This window comes from Rissa tridactyla, chromosome 2 (genome assembly GCF_028500815.1).
Source record: "Rissa tridactyla isolate bRisTri1 chromosome 2, bRisTri1.patW.cur.20221130, whole genome shotgun sequence".
Classification (NCBI taxonomy): domain Eukaryota; kingdom Metazoa; phylum Chordata; class Aves; order Charadriiformes; family Laridae; genus Rissa; species Rissa tridactyla.
This window is the reverse complement of record NC_071467.1, coordinates 81,650,811-81,666,754: the sequence shown is the minus strand read 5'-3', so window position 1 is coordinate 81,666,754 and position 15,944 is coordinate 81,650,811. Positions and strand designations below refer to the sequence as shown.

General features: G+C 40.4%; 1 protein-coding gene across 1 annotated transcript in view; it reads left to right on the top strand.

Moving 5' to 3' along the window:
- The first annotated feature begins 3,352 nt into the window (after window positions 1-3,352).
- The window catches only part of RETREG1 (reticulophagy regulator 1), a 71,127-nt gene continuing 58,535 nt past the window's right edge, over window positions 3,353-15,944 (top strand). The window contains exon 1 of the mRNA XM_054190802.1: window positions 3,353-3,649. Within this exon, the coding sequence (XP_054046777.1) occupies window positions 3,375-3,649 (275 nt within the window). The 5' untranslated portion in view covers window positions 3,353-3,374. The remainder of the gene's footprint in view (window positions 3,650-15,944) is intronic.

Genomic DNA, 15,944 nt, shown 5'->3' with positions numbered 1-15,944 from the left:
AATTTGTCATAGCCAACAATCAAGGTGCTTTGAGTGAGTATGTATGTGGGGAGAAAGGTTGGACCAAACATCTTTGAGACATTCCCTTGAAACTAACTTATTCTGTGATCCTGTGATGAAATGAAGCAAATGGAAACAACTTTTTTTTAAAAAAAGAGACGAAAGTCATACCATTTTGAACTGAAATCCTCAACTGAATTCAACAATGTTACTCTATGCTGACATCAGAATTTTTAAACAGATTTCAGAAGTGTTAGAATGCTTTGATATTTGTAAGCTCCTCTGATAAAACCATTTAGAAAGCTTTCTCCTCAGCTTTTATCCACCCTTTCATTGTAGTCCCTGACACCAGAACTGCAGTCCCTAGTCTAATTCTGCGCATTACAGCTCACACATGCAACTGTGCACTGGCTGCTAGTCTTAGTTTTTCCCAGCTGAAATTCACAAACTTCACACAAACCTTTTAAACCCTGGCAGGCAAAACACAGAAAGATCAAAGCCAGACATCATATTTACTACCATTTTGTCTGAAAAAGACATATAAACTTTCAATGGCTGGGAATGAATGATCCATGTCTTCTCTCACACTGATGTCTATACCAGAGTGCTTTCAGTAAGCTCATTCATATAAACCCAACTCAGTAACTATCACCAATGAAAGAAGAGCTGGTGTCCATCAGTATGTGAAGCATTTTTCCCATTAGCTAAACTACAAAACCTATTCTGGAAGAACTTTTCACTAATTTCTATTCATGGTATAGGCCAGGAAAGCAGCGGCCAGTAACCTAGACTGGATGCAAGTTTAATCATAATCAGAAAGAGTTCCCACATCTATGGTCTACCATGCCCACTGAAACCCCACTTCATCCTCCCCTCCCGGATTCCAGCCCCCTCTTTTCTGAGGAGAGGGAGGATTCTTGAACTCCTGCAACTGAAGGAAGTACAGTATAGAATATAAATTAGGGGCGGGGGGGACACAACCATACTCCAATATTTAAAAACAAAAGCGGAATATTGGTAAGGGCGGATCGCCAAAAATCTGTCATGGTTTAATCCCTAGGGCCATAGGATTATATTGCCATTATCCACATTTCACAAGCTCAGTACAAATCAAGATCTATTGCTGGTTAACCACAAATTCAAACATTTTAACCTATTCCACAGTCACTTTAAAAGTGCACAAGGAATACCTGACTTCTTTCCAGGCTTATCTAGTAACTGTTTGGAGTTAACTAGACTTAGATGCCGAATAGGACAGCCCACATTACTGAAATAACTGAATGCCAGCAAGGGAAAGCAGGCTGCCGCTGGCTATGCTGGGGATGGTTTTGGCAAGTTATGGACAGCGTTCGCTGCAACAGCAGCTTGGCATAGGTAACACAGCATCCTACAATGTCCTGAAAAAAGGATAAGTACAGGAGAAACCCCCCTATTTGTGCTCCTCTCCCTACCTCTTTTTCCTTGTGAGAAGACCCTATTTTTACTCCCATGGACTGGTAAGATTCCCTCTGCTCCCACTCCCAAAACCAGGGAATCAGCATCTGTAGGCAACCACTGCACACCCCCTAGAGAGGCATCAAGTGCTCACACACCACCAACAGAAGTGCTCAGTAATTGTAAGCAGCTGCTTGCACACACATGAGACAGCGCCTGTTCTCCAGCATGGGGAAGACACTCTCTTTTGACCGAGTCTTCTTGGGGCAAAGTTTTATCCATCAGCATAAAACTGAAGCAAAGGAACAAGGTGTTTCTCCAGTCTTGCTGCAACTATTTCCTGTCCATCTGTGCGGTTTGGGTTACTGGAGGAGCCTGTCTCTTTCCTTTTGCTCTCTCATAAACAACATTTAATCCATCACTTTTTAGCTAGGCTTATTATTCAGGCAGGTCTGCATGGCCCCATGTTCTCAAAAGGTAAAAGCATAGTAGTGTAACAAATTAGCATAAAACTAAAATGTCCTTTAGAAAAATTTTAATTTCTTATGTAGAATGATGCTCTGTTTGTTTCCTCTTGGGTACAATTCATATACTACATAAAGGATGTGGAATCAGATAAGTAACAGAACTCCTTCCCAAGGACATCTGGTGAAAACACACACGAGATTTGCAACCCACGGTTAACGGTGCAACTTAATTAATTTTGTGATCTTATTTTGTCTTCTTTTACCTCAGAGGAAAAAAGGCACATTGACCTTAAAGTGAGTATGACTCCTTTTCCCATAAAAAGATCAAGCTAATAGAGGGTACTCAATTAAGCTAGAAACAGATGTTAACTCCCAATCCAAAATTATTCTTCTTGTTATTTTGCTCTTGTAATAAAAATGATTTAATTTTGTGCAGTTTATACTGTGAGACACGTTCTTTGATACTGATTTTTGGCTGCTCCTGTTCAGCAACAGATGCTCGAGTGATGTTTCTCACCAGGCACCCTCTCCAGAATCCATCTCCCTAATAATCACATTTGCTATGATGCACATCATCACCTTAAAGACCGTGTCAAGCTTCCATCTTGAGCCTGAGGCTGGACAGATACTTAGTCGTACAGATGACAGGACAACACAGGATATGTTTTCAAGTTTCTTGGATACTTAGGAAAGATGCAGATGGAAGCCACCAAACTCCTGTAGCGTCCTTCATGGTCTGAGAAGTTTCCAGCACTGCAACAACAATTTATTTCCATTTTGGGGAGGATTCTGGACATTGTTGCTTGGCTGTGGGATATACAGGAGGAGATGAAGGAGCTTCGGTAGTAACTTCTTCTGGTAGATTTCACAGCATCACCACACCACTTCCCAAACCAAGGCGGCAACTGGTTCCCCAGCGGGCAACCAAAACCCTCAACGCTTTTACCCGGCTACTTCCACAGCCTGGGTGTGCGCCTACGAGCCCTCCGTTCACCAGAGGGCACCGGCCGCTGGGAGCACCCACCCCTGCTGTAATCCCCACCGCCAGCCGCCCCAGGCCCCCTACCGAGCGGACGGCGGCGGGGAAGAGGCCCGGACACAGTAGCTGCGGAGCGGCAGGGGAGCCACCGCGGCTAACGGGCCCTAACGGCCAGGCAACAGTCACGCGCAGCCCCAACTGTCACCATCATCATCACCATCACCAACCGCCACCCCCCCCCCCCCCCCCGCACCTGTCACGCGCACGCGCAACCCCTCGTGACACCTGCCCGGAGGGCGGTTCCCTTCCCACCCCCCGCCCCGGTGTCTGGCGCGTGGCTCGCGGTGACGTCAGCGGCGACGGTGGGTGGGGGTGGGTGGGGGTGGGGGGTTAACGGCTGCGCTCTGGGCCCCGCCCCGGCCCCGCCTCCCGCCGGCCAGGCCCGGCCCGGCCCCGCCCGCCCCAGCGGCAGCCTCGGCGGCCGCGACCGAACCATGGCGAGCGTGGAGCCCGCGCAGTCCTGCGGGCCAGAGGCGGGTGGGGAGCGCGGGGGCGAGCGGGAGCGGCCAGGGGACCTGGAGGAGCGGAGCGTGGCGGCGTCGGCGGCTGGGGATGCGGAGCCGGCGGAGGTGTCAGGCGCGGCCGGTGCGGCGGCGGCGCTGCTGGGGGAGACGGGGCTGGCGGTGGGCTGCTGCATCGCGGCGGCGCTGAGCTGGGAGCGGCCCCTACACAGCCTGGGCGGCTTCGTCTGCGCCAACCTGCTCTTCTGGTGAGCGAGCCTGGCCGGGGCAGGGACCGGGGCTGGGGCCGGGGTTGGGACCGTTCCCCCCGGGAGAGGAGAGCCCCTGCCCGGCGACGGGCGCCTGCTCCCGCACCCCTGCGCTTTGCTCGCCCCCCCGGGAGGAGCGTTTGGCCCGCGCCCCCCTTCCCCGGCCCGTCCCCCAGCCGCCCTTTGAGGGGTGCTGACCCGCTCCCCTCGCTCTCACCTGCGCCATCGCCTCCCCCGCCCCCGGGGGCAGGGTATGGCTCTTTGCGTTGTGTGCACCTGCTTCATCGGGATCCTTCACCCGCTGTGTCCGCTCTCTGCAGCCCCCTCCCCATCCTCCCCATGCTTCTCACAGTCGCCGGGTGACCGGGCTGGGAGCAGATCTGGGCGGCTGAGGCACGCCCCGCCGAGAAGTTGTGTTTCTTGCCGTGGGGATGAGCGGTGGGCCTGCCGTTCTCTGCGGAGTTGTGAAACCCTCGTGAAATTAGGCCTTGAGCCTGTCATTAGCGCTGCGCTGCTGCTGCGGTCCGTTACTTCGGAGTTCGTTTTGGGGGTGCGCGCTTCTCCAGGTTGGTGGCCTAGTTAGTGGAGGCTTTGTGGAGTGGGGACAGCGGGAACGTTACTGCAGTGCACCAGTTCTCTTTTGGTTTTTGACTAAGCTTTTTGTAGTCAGATACAGTTTTGGGGGAAAAAAGGTAGAAACTAAGATAGGGACGTGTTCATTGTTGTGTTTGTAACAACTCTTCTGTTTATTTCTGTAGGAAAAACTTGGCTTTCTGCGTGAAACTTCTTCAGGACTTTCCCCTGATCTTAGGTTTTGGCGATGCCTACATTTTTTGTTTTCTGGTCTACTAAAATGTTGCTGGATGCCTGCCTGTTCATGTAGAGCAATTTATGTGTTAGGGCTCTGTGTAATAATACTGTTGAGATTCTAAGATGGAATTGTGTTTCCTCTCCTGTGGCTAAAACTGCCTCCTTTCCTCTTAAGCAAATGAGTGGCAAACAAGCAAAGAGGTGGATTAATTGCAAACTCCACTTAGTTCTCTATAACCCTAACAGTGGGATGTTTAAACATGAGATCCAAGTCATGGAAAGAGAACTTTTTGAAGCTTTGTGCTGCACAAGAAAATCTCTTTGTATAAATATTTTCGAAATCATTTTATGCTCTTTAGTTGCAGGAGTGGTGCGTGTGATGTCTAATTCAGGTTGACTTTTATTATCCATCCTGGTCTCGGATATCCAGGGTAAATCCTTTCATTGAGGAAGTTACATGGTTTTGCTCTCTTTTTCTGCATACATCAGAGATCATCTGTTCTTTCAGCGATTTGGAAGGGTCATAACGCTTTGTGTTTCTTTGCGACATGGCTCTGTGTCCTACTTTCGACTGGGATAGAGCTAATTTTCCTTGTAGTAGCTGGTATAGTGCTGTGTTTTTGATTTAGGGTGACAGTAATGTTGACAACATTACTGATGTTTTAGTTGTTGCTGAGCAGTGCTTATGCTAAGTCAAGGACTTTTCAGGTTCTCGTGCCCTGCCAGTGAGGAGACTGGGGTGCACAAGAAGCTGGGACACAGCCGGGACAGCTGACCTAAACTGGCCATACCATATGGAATCATGCTCAGCATATAAACTGGGGGGAGTTGGCCAGGGGGCAGCCGCTGCTCAGGTACTGGCTGGGCATCAGTCAGCGGGTGGTGAGCGATTGCATTGTGCATCATTTGTTTTATATTATTATTCCTTCCTTTTCTGTTTCATTAAACTGTCTTTATCTCAACCCATGAGTTTTACCCTTTTTTCCCCCCAATTCTCTCTCCCATCCCACTGAGGGGGAGTGAGCAAACGTCTGTGTGGCATTTAGCAGTCTGATAATATTTTCAAGGACAGCATCTAACAAAATACGTTTTTGCATCTCAAGGAATAGTAGCTGCTGGGCAACCTGTCTGCTATCCTTTTGTCCAGTTTCGATCATAAGCAAGGTATATAGTGCATGCATTATGCAATGCCTATAGAAAAATCTCCTTTGGTAGTCTTAATGGCAACTTGCTATGTGACCAGTGTTTGAACTTATTTTATCAAAATTTATAGTTCACTCTACTTTCTTACTGTCAAGATGAGTCACAATGGCAAAAGTCAGGGCAAGGATAGTTTTTATTTTGATGGTATTGGTCTACCTCAGCAGGAAGCTCGCTATCTTAGTGCCAGGGAGATTTGAGAGTTGGAGACAAACTAGGAAATATGTAGAGGCAGATATGGTGGCCAGTGAACTTCTGTGGTGTCAGACTGAAGAAAATCAAGGAAGATCTTGTTAGCAAACCTATGAAATCTGACACTTTGAAAATGAAACAGTCATTTAAATCTAGTTTCACATTTCCCTGCGTTGGTCTTGGCATCATGAGCGTTTGCAGCACAGTGTGTTTGCTGCTTTTCCTTTTCTCCTTTGAGGTCCAACTGGTCAGCCTGGTTTGTGATGACTCAGCCAGTCCCTACTGATTCAGGACTGGGAACGAGAGTCTGCTCCTGTTGCCTGTGAAGTCTCTCCTAAGCGGGCTCTGTGCTGGCTGGAGCCTAGGTTGAAGAAACATTTCCCAATTACTGCTTCATCTTTCTTTGTCATGTGCCTGCAAGTATCCCTATTGCCATGCAGAGGTAGCTGGACTCCCAGTGCGTAGGGCCTCTAATCTCAGTATTCCTCAAAGTTGAGAAGTCTGTATTGCTGGGTGGGAGACGTCTCTCACTATGTTGGCAATAGTGTTGGTGGAAGAGGGAGGAAGGGGAGGTGAAGTTTAATTTTACAGTTTTTCAAATGTTGGAAGAGTAGTGATAGTTCCTTCCTCCCATCCCTCTAATTTTGGTGGCACTGTATTTTCCTTCACAGTTAGTTTAATTCTTGTATGTATGCCATTCAAAACACTTCATGTATAAACTGTTGCAGTAGGAGCTGCTGAGGGTCAACTATTTCTCTGATGTCCTGTTGCAAAATCCTTTTTTTTTTTTAAAAAAAAAATCTATCTGATTCTAATCTCCCATTAAAAATCTTCTAACTGTGGTACTGTATATAAATGCATCTTCAGTGTTTACTACTGAAATAATTGTCTTGTAAGTACAAGAAATTTACTAATTTAATTTCATTTTGTTTTCCTTCATTTTCTGAATATTTCTAACAAATCATCATGGGCTCCTTAACAAGGCTTAAAGCAACTCGATCTTGACTTTAGGACCTTCTTAGACTGGGCAGTACTGTACTCTACCATTTTTCAGTTTCCTTTGTTTTCTAACATAAAGACTGCACGAAAGTTCAGACCCTACAAAAGCTGATGCAATATGCTTTGCTTTAATATTTTGAATAAATGTATCAAATTGTAATGCAATTTAGATTTTATATACACTGGCATATTTAGTGAACTAACATTTAATAAAATTTTCTCAAAAATGAATGAAATAGGGCTGTCAGTTAAAGTGAAAAAAATAATTCTGGTTATTGAAAAAGCATCCGTTGCTTATCACTTCCATTATTTGTTCAACGTGAACAGTTTTAAGCCCTTCGCCCCAAACGACCCCAATTGAAAATCTTTAAAATGAACAAGGGTTAAATATATATTATTTAGCACCTAATCATCTGAAATGTGATACAGAGTCTACTTTTCCGCTGTAGATAGTTTACAAACTGAAGTCAAAATACCACATGAGAAAATAAGATCTTTTTTTCCTATTTTACACACACAGTACTGAAAAAATGAGTGATTTGCCCAAGAGCAGAGAAACTCTGTGCTGGTGCCAGAGGCTTAGTCCAGGTATTCTAAGTGTTAGGCTGCAGGCTGATAACTTTCAGTTTTATGTTTATTCTTAGACAAATATTAACAGTCAATCCTAGATTTTATGTTAGTATCTACCCTAATTATTACTTTGTGTGTGTGTATGGGGTAGGGGGTCTAGTGGCAGCTTTTCATTTTTGTTCTCCCAATCTGTCATCTTAAATATTTCTATGAGGTCAGGGGGACAAGTTTATTTTTAGTAATTCTGCGCTGTTAGGTGTCTTTTGTAGTTTGCAGATATTTGTTTCAAAGGTATGTTTTATATTTGCAGATATATGTTTCAGACATAATACGTTAATATCTACAAGGTCATCCTTAGATGCTTCCGTTGCCTCTGTTCACCAGTTGCCTAAATGACTAATTTCCATAGCGTTTCTTGGGAAGAGAGGCAGTAAGAAAGACTAAGATGTAATAGATCTTTTCTCTGTTTGTCTCCTTGTGCAACAAATTTTTTGCATTACCCCGCTTGCTGTTCTTGTTGCTAGCCCAAATCCAATTTTTTATTGGATTATTTTTATATGTTTTTTGATATACAAATGTGTGTGTTACTGCAGGTCTGTTATATGATGTTATTGTACTGGATGAACAAATTAACTGACCAGCTGTGTAAAAGACAAGTATCATTCCTTGATTTAGACAGGTATGCTGGCCAAATCTACCGTTAAAAATAGTGTCTTTTGTCACCATCCACGCTCAGATTTTTTTTGTTTTGTTTGGTCTTGGGCCTAATGAATATTTTTTTTTTTTTATGGGAGAATTAGTTGATCAAGAGAGGAAACAATATTTCTTATATCTGAACTAACCATGTGCATTGCATCAGGTAAAGGCTGTGGTAGGAAGGGTATTACAGATATAAAATGTAATTGCTATTTAAATGTTAGTTAAAAAAACACATTCAGAGTTTAGAGGTTTGTTGTGTTTCAAGTATCCAGTTTGTTTTTAAGATTTGTTATTGAAGTGTTTATTTTGGTTTGGTTTGAAGTATCCAATTCACTTTAAGATTTGTTACTAAAGTGTTTCTTACACGAAATCTCGGCTTTGAAATTATAATGCTTACCATGAAGAAAGTACTCAGGGTACTTTTTCTTCATTAATTTAATTTTTGACCAAAGGAAATAGTACTGGGCTAAGCATTTCTTTCAGGTGTTTGCACACAAACTGTAAGTGGTGTCACTCTACTACATCTTGATGGATAGCTTGCTTATAAAGCAAGGTTTCTGCATATTTAGAGCAGTGTGCATACAGAGTGTATGCCTGCATCTGGATTTTTATTCTTTGTTGCGAGAAAGAAACTGACCTATTAGACATGCATCAGCCACATTTGTATAGCTGTTCATAACTCTATGTATGTTCGGTATGGCTGTCATTATGTTCCATTTCAAGTGTGTGAGAGAGGGAACTGTAAGTTTCTGCCTGCTATCAAGATTGACTGTGGGTACTACTGGAAGTGCAGTCCTCAGGGAGCTGCTCAGTCAAACAGCACATCTTAGTGAACTTGGCATCCTGAACCTTAGGAAGCCCACTGCTTACAAAATGTTACTTTCTCCTTAGTCTTGTCTGTATTAGGTGGTCTTCTTATTGCTAGGATGTTATTCCTAGAACGCTGGTGTGGTGATCACTAGTGTTTTTCAGTCAGTGTAGCAGTACTGCCTGGGGGTAGTGAGGTTGGTGGTTGTTTTCCCTCAGCAGTTTGTGTGGTCCTTTAAGGATGACTCACTTAGTCCTCATACAAGGATCATGTGGCTTTTATCCATCCAAACCACTCATTACCAGCATGCCACCAGATGTCATTAGTAAGAAATTCAGAGACTCTGCATAGATTTAATTGGCTATGTAAATTCAGCTTTTTATTTTACTTAAACAACTCTGGATTTTTTATGAGTCCAGATACTGAAATTGCAAATGGCAATATATGAATATTTTCTTCCCGATTGCTTTAATTCAGCTTTACATAGTAATTCAGCTGTTTCAGAATCCTTTTCTTCCCCTCTCAGACTTAAGTTTTCCCAAAACCACACTCAAATCTGAGAGTATGCTGAGCAAAATGAATACAGAAAGAATTAATTCTACCCAAATTTAAATCCATAACAAGAAAATATTTGGTTCAAAATACTTGCTTTCATTTAGAATATATGTGGAAAAGTCATCAGTGGCCGTGGACAGGAGGGAGGTTACCAAACTAAATTAAGTGAGAACTGGAATAAAAGAAATTTGTTAGATCAAAACATAAAGAAAAATGCATAACAATTAAGTGGTTTGGAGTAAGAGGGGGTATTGACATTTTGAGACCAGTTTGTAGGATGTTGACCTTCAGATCACTATCTTAAATTTGTCACATCTCCTGAGTCAGGAGAACACATCTATATGTTTCTGTGACAAAATGTTTTTCTTATAGCAGCCAGATGTTATATGTGATTTTAATTTGGGAAATTTCAGTCTTCAGCTATCTTTGTTATGTAGGTAATCTTATAGCGCCCTTTTTAGTTGTTTTGGGATTACCTTCTGAAAATTCAAAGTCTCAGGATAACATACAAGTAAATAGTTTAAGATAGATTGTAATCCTGCCTCAAACTCTAATAAGAGTTTCTATCTTTTATCCTTTAAATAAGGGTAGTAGAATACGTTATGTATTGACATATTTCTTTTGTAATTACAATATGTTCATTATCAGAAAAGATAAGAAAAAAATTCTGGCATAGGCAGTTCTGAAATTCACTGTGCATCCACATGAATGGGTTTCTTACATGGTTGTTAGTTTGTGTCTTCTAGTCTGATAGTCTTAATTTACTTAATTTGCTGCCTTTTACCAACCTTTTGAAACTTACTGGTATTGTGATTATTCCATTATATCCAGCTACAGTACAGTAATTTGCTGTTTGTTTGTTCTGCAAGCTTAAAAAAAAATGTTTGTGGTTTGGGTTTGGTTGGTTTTTTTCCCTAGAAGGTGATATTCCAAAATACGCTTTCTCAAGTAAAGCTAAAATTCTGATAGCAACGCAAGTTATGATGTAATTTTAGAGTCTACTTGTTTTCACTTAGGCAGTTTTAAGCTTATGTTCACTTTTCCAGTGCGAATTATTAAAACTTCTGAAGGCTTTGGAGTTAGAAAAGTGTAACAGAAAGTTAAATTAATTTAATGTAGTTAGCAAAAAATTTAAAGCCATTATCTCAGCAGCTTTTTAGTGACAGTTTGCATTGTTTTGGCTGAGAGATTGGTTTACAGGAATGAAAATAGACATTGTTTTAGAGCCAGACAGCATTACATAAAAACCTGGACAGTTTACAGCATTTTTCAACCAGTAAGAAGAAAACAGGATCAATCAGGAAAGAAATCAAATGGGATAATTGAGGAACTGAGGGAAAGCGAGCATTACTGAGCAATTTAGGACCAAATCCAGGCTGAGGACTTTGCAGAAGATGGAAATCCCAAACAAAGGAGAATAGACGAATTGCAGCATGGCTTGGGTTTATTCTGTCTTGTTAAAACTTACAAATTCCGTGTCTAAAGCAGTTGTCTTAAGAGAGAAACGACAATTTCTTTATGCATTAACTCAAAATAATGAGACCTTTCAAATAGTAAGTAGAATTTTGAGAACAATGGAAGTTTTAGGGGGTTATGCTATGCTCCATGGTAGATGTTACAGGACTAATGAGAGCATTAAAGAAAAGGAGATTTAGGGCAGCATGGTAGAGTTGAATTGTTTAACATCAAACTCCTGCTACTGTATGAGAAAATGGGATTAAGATTTCTTCTGTACTTTGCCAGAGTACAGGTTAATTAAGGTCATCTGGACATGTTTCCGCAAAAATAAAGGAAGCCAGGTTATTTGATGTTATGTGTTTAATTCAAAATAATTTTAACTTCCATGGAAATATCATCCCCTGTTTTCACTGATGTAACAGGTAGCATTTGATGTCATGGTAGACTCACAAGGTATGTCATTTAGGTCACTTTAACTTTCTCCTTCTCAATTTTTTATTTTATACGCCTATCTGAATGCAATAGGTTACAGTAAATCTGATCCACAAGCCACAAGTGTTGAAACATGACTCTAACTACTGCATTCACCAAGACATTTCCTTGCAAACAGTGTGAGATAATTTTGCAATGCCACATTTTATTATTGAGTTACCCTATTTCCCAGACCACTAATATACTTCCAAATTTACCAGCTTATAAGCAAATTTCTCTTTGTTTGAACGCAAAGTATTTTAAAGATTTTTTTTTTTAATATTTTTGCTTAGAGAATTGTAGTATTTTAATTTTTACTTAGACCTATTTATAAGTTTAAAATGTTGATTCTTTTAGTTGGGTTAGAGAGAATATGCAATTTGAATTCCTATCCTATATATAACTAACTGAAGCTAATAATCATGTAATTCTTTACAATTGTCCAGCAGTCTTTGCCTTTTGCCCTGCAGCCTGACAGAACTACCACTTCTGCAGGTGGCTGTCAAAGTAATAGTAATTTAAGTTTGTGGGAGTCTGTTTCTTATGACAAGGGATTTATTTATTACTCCAAAATCTTTATTCGTAATAACTTCTAGCAGGTTTCCTAAAGAACAGCTGTCCAGGCTTGATTTGATCTGTGCTTTCTGGCTGAACAAATACGATCCTAATCTTTTGACTAAAACCTGAAAAATAAGCCTCTTGGATAAATGGTTGATGACTGAATTGTCTTTGTCTTAACAAAGAAAGAATTGAAGAAAATGCTGCAAGTTTTAGAATAATAATCATGCCTCTTCTGTTTGGGTTTGGTTTTATTTATTTATTTATTTATTTTTATGTACTTAATGATAGAATTTTTAGTCTTATGGGCACTATCCAATGGAAAACTCATTGCTGTTGGCATGTAAGTCACAAATCAACTGCTTTGCAGTTCTTCATTCTATTCTGGTTGAAATATTTTATTAAAAGTCTTAGATATCTAAGTTCTTGGATGGCATTCTTACTTAGAAAAAACTTTAATGGAAAAAAAATGCTTCCTCCTAATTTATGCCTTTACAGAGGCTCACACTTTTCTCCACTAAATTAAAATTTATTTTAAATGTTTTTTAATGTACATATTTTAAGAAGCATTCTATTACAGTATTTCACATGTTTTCAGCTAAACAGATATAGAGCTATTTGAGTTCAAGCTGCCAGGCACGCAAAGTGGTGGTGTGCATAGTTTAAATCTGGATTAACATGCTGTCATTTCTTTGCAAAGTGGAAGATGTGGAGTAAATGTTTTTTGTGTTTTCTTGAAATGATTTTATTCAACAAATCATGCTTTTTGTATTGGCGAGGAGGTTTGTTAGGCAGAATTTATAAAATTTTTGTTCATTCTAAAATTTTTGACAGCACATATATTACACGTCACAAAATACATTTGTGTATTTTACTCTCTGCAACAGGGATTCTGCTGTACCACAGTTTTTGTGTATCTTTCAGACATGCAAACTGACAGTTAAATATGATACGAATTTAATGAGATTCTACCAAGTTCTATTCTATAAATAGATTCTACCAAAAAAGCATGCATAACTTGTTCTGCCGTAAGTGGGTATTTACTCTTTTTGTGCAGGGACGGGGAAAGGATTTTTGCACTGTAATACTTGAATAAGTATCTAAATACTTTGGCTCAGACCAAGATGTACTAAAGGAACAACAGGAAAAATGCTGCGTTATTGAATGTTGGATTTCAAATGTGTTGAATGCTTAAGCATTTGGATTTTAATATTTACAGATACTGCATTTTGGTATTTACAGAAGCTTAATATGAAAATCATTTACATTTAAAAGCAATTCACATAGAAGTTGTAAATTCATATGTTTAATAGATGTAAAGAGCAGGTTTTGCAAACCTGCTTTGGGATGTTTTTCCAATTAGAAGAGTCAGTGTTAAATTACCTTTAAAGAAAATATGGTTAAATTTAATGTATATTGTTGCCCCTTGATTCACAAGAGGGCAAACAAAATGATTGAGCCAGTGATCAGTAAGAGAACAAGCTTTCTGATACTGCCTTTGCAGTGTATTTTAGCAGTGTTCTTCGGGAAGTGCATTTCATGCTGTATTTAGAAGAAAATTTAACTTTACTCCCCTTCTGCAAACCTCTTGCTTGAAATAAGTGTCAGAATTTGTTGCAGCCAGACTGGTGCTGATAGCTCCAGCAGTAACCACGAAGAATGGTCTCCGTGTGCTTCCAAGCAGTAAACAGTTACCACCAGGAAACAGTTATGACCACTTTTTTTTTTTTTTCTTATCTACATGCCATCATTGTAGATATCTGTCTGAAACAGTGTTGGGCAGTTCCCTGTTAAGAGTAGGAGCAGACATACTTTTAAAATTAGTAGATAAAAAAAAAAGAACCATATCCATTATTGGCAGTTGAGTGGCTTCTGTTCAGTGGTGCATCGTAGCAGTGTCTTACAGAAAGACCTGTTGTATGGGTGAACTATGGCTGGAAGGTGTTGGTGGATTTTGACCTTAGTGTTTAATGAGGCAACAAGTATGTACCAACCTGCACTATTTAGAACACCACAAAAATACTCTGAAGAGTTTGGGCTCTGTTTTTAAGATGCAAATGTGTTTGTTGAGCACTGAACTAAAATCTGCAAATCATTCATGCAGACAGTAAATGTGTCAAAATAGGTGATGGTGAAGCAAAGCTCTATATTCATGTCTGTTATTCACAGCTTTCATGTATTTGTGTGATTATCTCTGGAATTCATCTAAGGATAGATGGTTAAGTGTACCTAATAAGGCTTTCTAGAAATAAATGGTTCTGGCTGCTGGTAATCTAATTTGTTTAATTCTTGATGAAATATTTTCTTACAGGTTGTGTTTGCAAAGTACAAGTCATTCCTAATTCTAGAATGTGGTAAAAAAATATACATTCACGGCTGAAATGAGGCTTGTATCATCAAATTGATAGATTTAAGCTTTCAAGCAATTTAGTAGGTCTGTGCCTTCCCTGTATCTCACAAGTACAATTAAAAATAGTTTTTGCCATGCCCTATAAGTGTTCATTATGTTTACAGACCGCAATATTGTATGACAGTGTTTGCATCTGAAATTTCTTAGCTGGCTTGGCTCCTTCTTGATATAACAGATCCAATGAATGACTTGTGCTAGTTAACATATCTTGCCAGTATTGACATACAAGCATCCCATACTATAAAGAGCTGGAGAAAAGATAAGAAGGATGGGGTACCTTAGGGTACTTCTCTCTATTTAGGTGATGTGGTACTAGTTAATATCACCTCCAGGAGCAAGTATAGGAGCTCTCTAACCAGATTAGGCTTAATCATTGGTTTTAATGTGTTGCTCTTCTACTATGTACAGTCTTGCTTTTGCCTTTGGGATTTCAGCTGCATTTCTTGTCCCATCTTTTCTTTCCATCTGACCTTCACAGCTATGGGAAGCTTGTCAAAAGGATGTTCTTTTTTTTTATTTTTAGTCAGAGCACAATTCTTGAACTTAAACATCATATTTTAGCAAAATATGAAAAGTGCCAAAATTCTGAAAAGGTTATGTTTGAATTTAGCAATTTACAAATAAGCAGTAGAGATTAATGGCAATGTGTATTTATTTGTGTGACTAAAAATAAAGAAGCATGACTTACTAAGAGAAGTTGCATTATGGGATTTAAGAAAATGATTTTGTACCCTGTAATTGTCTGTAGGTAGGAAGAAATTAAGGTGACTGGAATGCTGAAGATCAGGTAGAGTAGCTCTCAGTGGAGTTTTAGAATGGTGTACTCTCTTTTTTTGGTAAATCTCACACTTGTATATATATGTATATATTGTATATATCCATTATTTTAAAATTGCGATAGAGTTATACAGTTGAAGAATTTTGACTTTTAATTCTGAAAGTTGTTGCGTTTTGACTCTTAATTGTGCATTTTAGAGTCATTTCAGTCCAGCTGCAGTACAGCCAGACCAAGAAATAGAAACTCTTACGCCTTAAAGTTCTAAATTCAGCATATTACAGAAAAGGATTTGCCAGCCACTTTTAATAGACTAAAGTAGTCATAGAATGAAAATACTGTTCAGGTTGGTAGAGGCCTCAGGAGGTCTCTGGTCCAACCTCCAGCTTGGAAAAGATTAGTACTTAACTCAGAACAGATTGCTTAGGGTTTTGTCTTCACAGGCTTCAAGGATGGAAATTCCACAACCTCTGTGGACAACCACTGCTTAATTATCCTCACAGTCAATAGTTGATATCTCCCTTATTTCATTTTATAATCATGGTTTCTCAGTCTCCCACAGCGGAGTTCAGTAGCCCGCTTGGCTCCATCAAGCTTACATTCTTCCTACATAGAAGAATGTAAGTTGGAAGGAAAACAGGAGGTCAGCTAGTTTGACCTGCTCAAATTAGGTCCAGTTAGATCAAGTTGCTCAGCTGCTTACCCAGTCATGTTTTTGGAGATCATACTCCATAGTGGTCTGCCATCTGCTCACTGCCTCCAGTAGCTCCTTCACTTGACTGCTCTATAC